This window comes from Aphis gossypii, chromosome 2 (genome assembly GCF_020184175.1).
Source record: "Aphis gossypii isolate Hap1 chromosome 2, ASM2018417v2, whole genome shotgun sequence".
NCBI classification, from domain to species: Eukaryota; Metazoa; Arthropoda; class Insecta; order Hemiptera; family Aphididae; genus Aphis; species Aphis gossypii.
In genome coordinates this window covers 16,754,737-16,767,245 of record NC_065531.1, presented here as the reverse complement: position 1 = coordinate 16,767,245, position 12,509 = coordinate 16,754,737, and the positions used below count along the sequence as shown (strand labels likewise).

Below are 12,509 nucleotides of genomic sequence, written 5' to 3'. Positions count from 1 at the left end.
TTGTATATTTTCCTTAAAAATCTTATCATTTGATGGAAACAAAAAATATGACTGTTATAATATATAAAGGTGACTGTCTTTTAGGGGATCATTAAAGGAAGTTTTACTGTGTCATAAATAATAACAAACAATAAGAGAATACATTGATCAACTCCAAATTATGAATTTTTTTTTAATTGTATTAAAATACATAAATCATCAAAAAAATGCAAAATATGAATATTTGGTAAATATATATATATATATATATATATAGGTAAAGCTAAAATAATAGTCAAATAAAATATTTTAATTTTAAATATTGATAATAAAATTTGAATGGATTGGTATAATATAGTTTTTATTTAAAACAATAAACAATTTAAATATGATAAAAATAATAACAATTTATTATAATATTGAACTATTCTTAAATAAAAGGATAAATAAGATTAGTACAGTTTTAACAAATGGACATTTATAAAATATGTTTAAAATGATAAAGGTATATTTTATAATTACCTATAAAACGTTTTGATTAGGAACAAGTTCAAGACAATGATGTTATTTTAGTATTATAAATTTGTTTAAGATCATCTTTTACTTTTGGTAAATATTTTAATGCTTCATATTTATTTCCATGTTCAATACATATATCTACAAATGGCTAAAAAAATTTCAAAAAAAATATGTTTAAAACTATGCAAAACACTATATTAAATTAAATTAAGTATTATTACTTCATATCCAATTGGGGACTTTTTTATTTTTGATAACTTTTCAAGCTCATTCCAATCTTCTTGTTTACCTAATATAGTTAATCGAGCCCACCAATACCTAAAAATAAGATTATAATATAGATCAAAAACTTATTATATTTTATACAAAGACAGAATTCTATGTTCAAATTAAGAAATGTAATCAGCCACTAGTCCTTGTCAAACTATGATCAAACAAAACTCATTTGTCTACCCATACTAAATCAACCATTTGTAAGCCTACCGTGGATAATAAAACCATGTCCATGTCAATAATCGGCCACTGACTACATTTCTTAACTTGAACAAACTATATTTTATACCTAATTACATACATGGTTAATAAAACTATATTCATTATTACCATATTTATTATTATATAGTAATTTATCTTAATAATATCTTAATTGTATTTATTTTGAGTATTTATTAGAAAATTTTTTTAATTAAAACTGACTTATAACTTATAAGTAATTTATATTGAGTTCTTAAATAAATTTAAACTTATTTATTTTAGTAACTTTCAACTAAGTAAATAAAAATAATACTATATTTACCTTCTTTCAGGGACTTTGAATTCTGAATGTAATTTGTCAGCAAGTTTTAGTTCATTAATTTCTAATAACTTAAGAAGAGTGTCGTGCAATGTCAAATTACGAAAATTATTTTTCAATTTTTCTTCTAAACTGCTTTGATATCGTATTAACTTTATTTGGCTTTCACAAGTAGTCAATGAAAATTCATCACGTGTTCTTTTATAACAATTTATGGCTTCATTGATTGATACAGACATTTCTTTGGTGTTCTAGAATGACACGTGCATACATTATAATAAAGTGTAGAATAAAAATAAATCAGATTTCATAAATATATGATAAATTTTGTAATAATACATTTGTTTTAATAGACTCAGTGATATGATAAAGAGCTAACTCTTCATGATTATCTTCTTGAGTGTACATATCCAACAGTGAGTACCCAGATTGTTGATGACAATATTTTATGTAAAGAGCTTGAGCAACAGAACTTTTTTTTATTTCCATCTAATAAAAATTAAATATACTTAAATTAAAATGTAGTGATTATTGCCATTCAAAAAATGTACAATTGTTGTCAAAAATTTAATTAATTATTTATACTTTAAGTTTTAAACTAACTTGAAATTTTCCAAGTGGCATAGAAGTTTGCATATGAAGTAATACCATATAAACAAGATCAGTATTTCCACTTTCAACAGCTTTTTTCAAGGCAATGTTATCTTGTTGGTATTTTAACAACAGCGGTATTTGCAAATTTACTTGTGTTTCATAATCTAAAAGCTATAACAAATTTTATATTTTATACAATACAGCATAATAAAAGTAATAAATATTTTTAAAAATAAATAACAATAGCGGTTATATATTATATTTAACAAAACTTATCTAAATATTAAGTATAAAATTAATAAACTATACTCCTTTCACAGTAACATCTATATTTTGTAGCAAACTTGTGCACATGAACGAGAATTCACTACCTATAAAACATGTCATACAGATAGTAGATTTGATAAAGGAGTATAGGATTAGTGTTGTCTAACCACTACCGATGATAACTGATTAGGTATAACACAATCAACGTCAATCGAGTATGGTAAGAAAATATTTAATATTTTGTTATATTATTGTTGTAGGTGCAAATGTTAATTATAAATAACTAAATTAAATATCAATAAATATTTATAATCAAAGAATAAAGCAAAATTTCTATATTAGTTGTATGTGAGAAGAATTGAGGTGATTGCAAAATATAGTAATGGCAGTATAAACTAGAATTTGATTAAATTTAAATGTTTTATTTTTTGTAAAATATTTATTATAATGTTATTAAAAATATTAAAATAACTTTTTTCATATAAAAAAAAAATTGGGTCTTATATATTATATACATCTGTAAAACATAATATTGTAGATGGTGAATGGACTTTAATGGTAGAGGGTAAAAAATACAGTAGGTAATAAGAAATCATATATTGAACGAAAAAAGGTTAATAGTGTTAATACAGCGGTATTATGTCATCATATTAGCATATAATATAATCTATTCACAATAAGAACAAACCAGGCTGGAGATGAAAACACAGTGTATACTATAACTGCTTCTACAAATCAGCCCAATATGTTCGCTTCATTTGCAATAATCACCTGTCACTACCATCACAATACTATTTAAATATCACATGTTATAAGTAGCAAACATATCATGGACATATTATTGCATTCATTATAAATATGTTAGATATGATAATTTGTAACTGGGACTGTGCACACATTTGTTTGTCAATAATATACCAAACTTCAGCCTCCCTGAATATAATTATATAGCCTATTGATATACTAATTATACATTTATACATACTTTTATAGCCAGTTGAATTCTGCCACTATTTGCAGCAATTTCTGCAATACTATGATATGAAACTCCAGAATATTTTCCAAGTTTATCAGCAATTGTAATTGCTAATTGTTCTTTATCTACTTGTGTTTGTTTCACCTAAAAATAACACTATTAAAGACTAATTCAATAAGTTAGTGACAATTTTTTTTTTTAAATATTAACCTTAAATTTGGCCCAATGAGTTAAAATACGGCTAGATCCTATAGTACTAGACATACGAATATAAGAGGAAGCTTGTAAAGCTAAATAATAATGTCGTTGACCAACAAGTCTATCCAATAATGTCTGTACTGATATTTTTTGTAGCCTAAATACATATAAATTTTTAAGACATTTAAATTATACTGAAATACATTTTTTAAATGTATGCATATCATTGCATACATGATATATTGAGATGAAATAATGTTTATACTTACTGAGGATATGTTATAGAAATACCAATTTTTGGATCTCGGACGGCATTTAGAACTCTAAGTAATCTGCATAGATTTATATACTGCTCTGGATTCCAATTTTGCAGAAATGTTTTTCCAAATTGAGCAGCCTATTAGAATTATAATTACTTTTACCTTTTGTGATGTTAATTATAGAATACATTCAATATATTTGATGCATAATTTAATTTATAATAATTTCCACGTAAATTTATGTTAAACTGTACTAATGGACATTATATTAATTTATTAATAATAAATAACATTATAACTAATGGAACATGTTATTAAATGTTAAAATATTATAAATATAAATCAAATAGCTATTATATGCGGAAAACTATACCCAATTTAAAATAAGACTGTGACCCAGCGGCAACCAGTTTTGGTCCATGACGGTCAGACACTTAGTCCCCACCTTGTCAAATAATTCTGATCAGGTATGTTGGCGATGCAGAACTAGACCACGCTCATGTGCACAACTTGGCCGCCGGGGTCACTGTCTTATTTTGAATTAGGTATAGAATTAAAAAAATATATTTTTGACAGTCCATTTGTTTTTTCTCCACTAACCATCTATAACCATCCCCTGCTCTAAACCTCTAATAGGTTGTCAAGCATTAACTCTTGAAGAAAAAATTAAGTTGATTATTTTATAAATGAGAGCTCATATGTATATTTTTATTGATGAAAAAATAGCTCAAAAGGTGTTGAAGCATTAATATAATACTAATTAACTACTATATTATTTATACAAGCAATTACCTAATAAATAATAAAATAAATACAGTAGAATCTCAAAAAGTCGAAATTCAAGGGAAATGCCATTTTTTCGACTTACCAAGGTTTTAGAAAAAAAATTTGACTTAAAGAGTTTTTAAAATGTATATAAGTATTAAAGTTTTTAAGTACATACGATTAAATAAAATTACCGCACACGCATAATCGATCGATCGAAACTAGCAATACCGATATAAATAAAAAACAATAAACACGAAAAAATCATCATTATCAAGACAATATCTATTATTATCCGTGTATGTTTGAGTAATCGAGGTTTTCGCAAGGGAACAGAATTTTTTTTGAATTATAAAGGTTTCGACTTATCGAGGTTCCACAGTAGATAAATAAATGTAACTACTATAAAAGTTATAGATGGCCTGACTTCAAATTATATTAATTAAGCATATCAAAACTAACTTTCATCAATAACTTTTGTGTTGATGTATCAATTTCATGTCCTGCAGCTTTGATACAATGGTCTACTGCAGTTTCTAACATTTGATTTACTAAATGTATGTATTCATTAGCTCGGTGGTTTCGTCTCTAAATATAATAAAAACATATTTTTTAAGATATATACTTATGGTATTTATATACATCAATTACCTCAAATTGTTTGGAAGCTTCAACTAAATAGGAACTAGGGCTAGTACTATTAATACGAAAAATTTCTTGTACATAATGAGGTACTAATTGTAACATATCATTTGAAAATGCTCCAATTACTCGAACACAGTCAATTTCTGATACCAACCAAATAGGATCAGTATATATAAAAGATACCTGATCCTCAATTTTACCAATAATCATCACTGTTTCTTCTGATTTAAAATACAACGCCACACCTTCCGTCCCACACCTATTTAAAATGCAATTATTATTAGAGTACTTAATACATTGAGCATTTATAATCATAAATACCAAGCCATTTGATCAATTGAGCTAGAAAAAGGTTTCTTATAAATCCTATAAACTTTTCGTAAATCTGTAGATCCAATCCAAATTATATTATCATTATTTAACAGAGCAATAAATTTGTGATCAGCTGAAATAGAAATTTTCTTAATTGAATTTGTAGGACTTATATCATTGTTATAATCTGTGTCATTAAATCCGATAAACTGTAAAATTGTAATCAAAATTAAGTGTATATTTACTTTTTTTAAGCACATAAACATACTTGTTGTTTGCATTCAGCATGAGAAACAGAATACAATGAGTGATTTGTTGAAATCAATACATTTGTTTGCCTTTCTAATAATACTATTTCCCACAAATTTGGCAAAATATTCATATCTGTAAGAGTATAAATAAAAAATATTTAAAATATCATTTTTAATTTTTAGTGGTAAAATTATCTGCAACTATCATTGCATAATTTATTAAAATAAAGTATTATGGGCAGAGCATAGCTTTATTACATGGCATGAGTACAAATGATAGGCTCAGTAATAGCGATAAACAGGTGTTGCCTATACGCCACTTCATAAAAACTGGTCGCCAATAAGATTACTTCTAAATGTGAATCAAAGATATAAAATAAGGAGCACAACATTTTATAATCATATTTCATAGAAATTGTATTATATTAGATGGTACATTCATAAATCCCATTATACAATTTTAAGCTGAGACCTAATGAAATGAACAGTTTTACTATAGAAGTTTAACATATGTAATTTTGAAATTCTCCATAAGACCATAAATAATTGTATTAAATTATAAACATACCAGGAATATTTGGTAAAATATGAACTTTTACTTTTGTAATATCATTCATTACATAAATATTGTATGTTTCAGTTAATACTGCTACTATAGTTCTAATAAAGTTATTAGCAATTCTTGCATCTAATAACTTAACATCCTGTCGATCCTATAATAAACATATAGAATAGTAAAAATATGTAGACACCTAATTAATTTTAATATTTAAACAACCTTTATCATACTAAAAGTATGCTGATAGTTTCCAAACAAATCATAAATTAGAACCAAACCATCATCTTGGCAGCATAAAATTTCTTCATTATTTGACCATCCTAAATTAATTAAATGGCCTGAACTCCACTATAAAAATATAAAAATAGTAATAGATTACATTTTATTTCTATTCATTTTTCAATTAATTAATTTTTATGAACATAAAAAGTTAAAATTTCAATTTGGCTAATTAATAAACAATATTATATACTTCCATAATTAAATAATACCCCAAATGTTCCATAGAATACTCTAAATTTTAAATGTCATTTAACAAATCTTTTAGAATTTTATTTTTATTTATTTCATTAAAATGTATACAATTATCAGTCATCTCTCAATAAGAAGTCTACCAAAACGTGGTCTACGGTAGAAAAAATTATAATATAGAAAACAGCCTATCTACATTTTATAAAAAAAAAAAATTTAAATAATAGATTTTTAGTAAAAAAAATAATTATTATTATTATTATTATTTTATTTTAACTTATTAATAATGCAACGTAAAAAAAACCTGTATAAATTTAAAACCAACAGTTATGAAATAATTATGTAATTATAAAAAACAGATTAGTTTATATAGTTATTACAAATGAAGAAAAAAAATAGAAACATAAATTAGCAGATTTAAGATTAAAAGGCATGTAAACAAATATATCTATCATATTATAAATTAAATGTTTATTTTTAAAAGACTAATAAAATTGATAAATATATACATATTTTACATACCACAAAAGATGAAATAATTTTTCCTGATGAAGTGTATACAGAAATGATTGGCTTTCCTACAGTTTTTACAGACACCAATTTTGTTCGATCTCGTATAACAATCACTGGTCCTCCACAAGGTGCTGCAATTACAACAGATGTGCTGATGTCTATTTCATTACACCAATACATATCAGAATACATTTCGAGTTTCCTGGAAGAAGTATAAAACAAATTTAATAACAGTTTACATTTTTAAAAAATATTTAAAATATATGTACATATTATAATATGGATTTTTAATCAAAATATTTGTAAAAATAATTATCTACTTGTACACTGATATGTACCTACAATGTCTAAGAAAATTACCAATCATAAACATCAGTATTTGAAGTCAAATTAAATTTTTAAATGATTAATTCAAAGTTCTAAGAACTTTCAAAACTTTCAAGAACAAAATTATGATATACATCAATACATAGTAGTTACGTATAACTCATATCAAATCCAATACATTATATTTATACATTCAAATAATATCATCTTTTAAAATCTTGATTGTGTTATAATATTTTAAAGATTCAAGTCAAAATACATTTGTGCATAGTATTCTTATACCTGAAGTAATTTTCAGTTCCGTATGGAACCCATTCAGATGTGAGCAGTGACATTTTCAAAATACAATAATCTAAATTAAATTTTAAAACATAAGATAAAATGAAGGAATAGAAAACGCTTAATTTCTCGATAAACTCATTATGAAGAACATTTTAATTTAAAAATTTTAAATTGTGATAATGTGATAGTCCTATTTAAATTAAAATTTAAATGAACGTGTGTGAAGTACTGAAGTCGAGTGACCAAATCTAAATGGCTGTTTTTCTACGGCTAAATTGATAAGAAATCGTGTGCGTTGGGTTGCATTTCATTGAATTTTAGGCGTACCAAACTATTGCGACTAGATGTCACCCTATGCCACATAATAATACTTAACCATGATTAAAGGTAATATAAAAATTATTCAAATTATATACAATCCAAAATAGTTATGAACCGGCACAGTGGATTGATAACAATGATGATTCTATGCTTTAATTATTAAATTGTGTATCGTTTGACTTTGACATAGGTGCCTATCAATAATATTATGTTTTTTTAATAATTGCTTAATTGTCTTTATAAATACCAGTCGTGACCGAGTCTCAATCAAATACTGTATATTTTTATTTTCAATATAAATTACAACTTACAAGTATAGATATGATTTAAAATGTCCCGTATTTAAAAAAATAAATAAACTCTGGACTGTTGGAAACCCTATACCAACACCTGTGGTAGAACTTTTTCCTTGACAGAAGAGCCGTCGTCTGACAAGCACACGACATCGCGTACTCGCACTATAGCCGCTCGCCGTCAACTTTCGTTTCCGCGGCCGAAATTGTCGGGTCTCGCCTGCCGCCTCGTGGTCGTCGCATCGCGCGCTCGAGCCAAATTCGACTTGGACCCCCGTCTGCCAGAGGGACAGGCCGCGAGAACGTTTCAGAGATGACCAGAGACATATAAATGGCTATAAGCCTATATAGCGCCTATAGCTATAACGATTCGCTTTTACACTATTTTGGGTCAATTTGCACCTCACCTAGTTTATTGTGTTGTCCTACCGATGTATTCCCCCCCCCCCCCACTGTTTTTAATACTTTTTCTGTTATTCTGTATTCATTGTTTGTATTTTTTTCATTTACACGTTTTTTTCTTGATTTTTTCTATCAAAATGTTTTGCGTATTGACCATTGACTGATATATTTTTATTTTTTGTCAATTCTGCAAGTATAAAATATTGTTTAAATCTTTACTAAGTAGGTATTTAGTTTTATAAAAATGTATACTTCAAACGCTTTTGATTAAAGCGGACTATTAAATTCTTAACAACTGTGTTTAGAACTTTAGAGAACCTAATTGTGATAATGTTTAGCTTTTTTTTTTTTGATATTATCATTGAATTTAAATATTGTTGATACGTCGCTTTGATAAGCAATACGATGAATAAATCTTTGACGATTGATGATTGATTGGTCCTTATTAGAATCTTCATGACATTAAAGGAGCAACACAGACTTATAACTTTTTTTAGAAATGTAAAATAATACAACAAAATAATAAAAAAAATAATTGACGGAAGAGACTGATTTATTTTGTAATGTCAATACAATATATTATAATAATTATCAACAAATTATAAAATTATGTACTGTTCGGGCTATGGCATTTTTTAGTTTGAGTTTGATGTGGACATTATGAATTAACAGTTCTGGAACAAAACAAACACTTTTCGATTAATTCAATATACTTAATAATATAAAAAAATTAAGAATCTTGTTAACATAAAAATTATTAGTTTTGATGTAACTCGAATGAAATCATAATACCTTATAATCAGTAATAACTGAAATAAATATAAGACATTTTTAGTACCAAATTAGTACTATTAGCTGATATAAGAGAATAAAATAATAAACATTTCTTCTAACTCTGCAGTATATTAAAAATATTGCTTCATTTTTTAACTGTATACGTTAGGAATATTGAGTATTCAATCTAAAATAAGGATTAAATTCGTTTAGTACCTAATAAAAGTTGACAAATGTTATGATATGGGTCATCTGTTAACAATACGTACCTAATTAGATAATATTAACTTAACAATGAATTATTAAAAATATTAAAATACTTATTATTCAACTATAGTCTATAATAGATCACTAAAAATGTATTATAAAAACAATACATATTATTATTAATACGCTACATTTGTACGAAACATATGAAACAATATAATATAATCGATTAATCAATCTTACCAATAATTAAATGAATATATTATATATTATATGCACATATATGCACATATTATATGCACAATGCACATTACATATACACAATACGAAAATATATAGCGAATAAATAGTTTTATGAAACAAAGTATAATTAATACGAATTCAAAAAAAGAACAATTTAAAGATTACCTAATCAAAATTTTATTTGAAATATTTTACATAATTATTTAAGAACTCACCATCATAGAAAAAAAATTACATCCATGACACAACCATCAATTGGTTGTTGGCTTTGGCGACCGATTTGATGGCCTTGGCAGATTGGACTTGTCCAACAACAACGATGTTCATGGTTACTTTTTCAGCGCCCATTTTTGGTATTTGTTTTGTTTTAGTGGAACGAAGTGAAAACTAAAAGCATAGACAAAATATATAAAATATGAATGGTTTAAATTAATTAAAATAATTTTTTTTATTATTATTATATATAAGTACTCACTGAAAATTAAATTTGCACAAAAATTGCGTTATGCCTTAATGGAATACCAGTATTACCTTTTATACTCTGTCGTTTAATGTTAAAATATAGAGTAGCGTCAGGTGGCGTGATTGTAACAAGCATTCGTAGTTGGTCCATAGCTGATATGATGCGTGACGTTTAAAAGCGATTTGTTTATCTACCCATCATACGATTCATACGTTGGATAATATTGCGATTTAAAATTTTAACTTTAACCTTCCATATACTCAATTTGGTATTTTAAATATTTAAATCTAGTTACTTACTCCAATACCAGTACTTTTTTAGTAATTTGGGGAAATAAATAACAAAACACAGGAATAATAGACAAAAGACATGACCAATTTTTAAAAAATTTTATTTTTTTTATTTTGTTTTATGAATAATTGATTTTCTATAGATGAGTTTTTATCAAGGACATTTACAATTTTTAATTTTTTCTTTAAATATTGATTTGTTTTGTCGACATATTTAATTAAATATTATAGATGCATCAACTGTTGGTGTTAAAGCCATAAAATTATTAATTACAAATAATCACAATATTTCTGTAAGAATTTAAAGTTTAAATTTTGACAATATTACTAAAAATTTTGAAATTATTTTGTAGTTAAAAATTTATTAAGTATTTAATTTTTATAGATAAATCTTGAAATCTTAATATTTGGTTGCTAATATTATGAAGTCTCTATTAAAACCAGAAATCATAAAAAAAATATGATCTTTAAAACAGATTATTATTATTGAAACTAATAGCAACCACCTATAAACAAAAATTTCCATCATAAATCTCAAAATGTCTGTCGATTTTATGCTCTTTTTATCCTTTAAAATGCAAATTTCGAAAAATCCTTTCTTAGTGCACTTGTACTGTATAGTAATAAATACATTCACTGAAAATTTCAAATAAATCGGTTCTGTAGTTTTGGCTGCACGTTGATTCCACCGTTTATTTATATATAAATATTAATATTATAATACATTTTTATAAATTATATAGATATTGTAAAATTCAGTATGGATCTGTGGCTGTGACTATTTGATTATGCAGGGATGATATCCGTTCACCTGAATATTCGTTTACACACCAGTTTACTCTTAGACGTGATTATTAAATTATTAACATTTATATTTATATGTTTGGGTGTTCAAGTCAAAAAATATATTTCGTAACATTCTCGGAAAATGTATTTTATTTAAGAATAGATGAAAGCGGTAACCATACATAATATTTTTTCTACGTAATTATTGTACACCACTTATTCGTGTCATCATCGTTTCACTGATTTCCATTTCATCATACAGTTTTCTTTTTACATCATTATTTTTAATATTTCAAATTAAATACTATAAAAAAATGTTAAAATACAAGTATAATATGCCTACTACAGTTCTTTCCATCTGAGCCATCCATCCTAGCGGACCATTGCAGTAAATTCGGCATGCTTACCAAAATAATGACAATAATATATTAATAAACATATATTTCTATATTTAATATTATTGTTGATTTAGTGATATTTTTGTAAAAAAATATTTTTTTTTACGAATAATTCAATAATAGTCATAAACCACTACTGTATATTCATTTATAATGATCGTATAAAAACATTTACAAAGTCATAGATTAGCAAAACCATTTTCACTAGTTTTTATATACGATTTGGAGCATATACGCGTAGACCTTTTAAAGTTTTAAACCCATATTATTGTAATAATAATATATTATGTTAAAATATGTTTGTAAATTTATAATTTATTGAATATTTTATGATTCATTGACTTGCCCGCATTGTGAATGGTTAGTAAATCGTGTCCCATCAACCATGTAGTTGAGTCGTTGTTTTTTAATAAGTTGCACTATTTTGGGTGTAGCCAACTCTTTTAAATTGTTCTCTAGATTCTAGAAGTACGTTCTTGTTGCCATAGGTTGTCGCTAGGGTGTGTTTTGTATTACTTTTTCTGTAATTCATTTTTTTTCAAATTGTTTAAATAATATTCGGCTTTTTACAAAATTTTGTTTTCTTGTGTTTGAGCCTTTTTTTTGTTCTTTTTTTTTTCT

The 12,509-nt window shown here is 25.5% G+C and overlaps 1 protein-coding gene and 1 long non-coding RNA gene across 2 annotated transcripts; both read right to left on the bottom strand.

Moving 5' to 3' along the window:
* Positions 1–366: 366 nt before the first annotated feature.
* On the bottom strand, positions 367–7,948 carry LOC114127408 (vacuolar protein sorting-associated protein 16 homolog). The gene is made up of 16 exons (XM_050201690.1): positions 7,712–7,948; positions 7,112–7,304; positions 6,338–6,466; positions 6,128–6,272; positions 5,577–5,692; positions 5,318–5,517; positions 5,003–5,255; positions 4,814–4,939; positions 3,596–3,723; positions 3,339–3,483; positions 3,138–3,272; positions 1,895–2,056; positions 1,631–1,780; positions 1,295–1,542; positions 720–816; positions 367–646 (listed from the first exon to the last, which is right to left on the bottom strand). The coding sequence occupies exons 1-16, from the start codon at positions 7,762–7,764 to the stop codon at positions 530–532; spliced, it is 2,397 nt and encodes a 798-aa protein (XP_050057647.1). The 5' UTR covers positions 7,765–7,948; the 3' UTR covers positions 367–529.
* Positions 7,949–9,262: 1,314 nt separating this feature from the next.
* Positions 9,263–10,590, bottom strand: LOC114127450 (uncharacterized). The gene is made up of 3 exons (XR_007604408.1): positions 10,427–10,590; positions 10,167–10,338; positions 9,263–9,401 (listed from the first exon to the last, which is right to left on the bottom strand). It is a non-coding gene; the product is annotated as an uncharacterized LOC114127450 (long non-coding RNA).
* Positions 10,591–12,509: the final 1,919 nt, after the last annotated feature.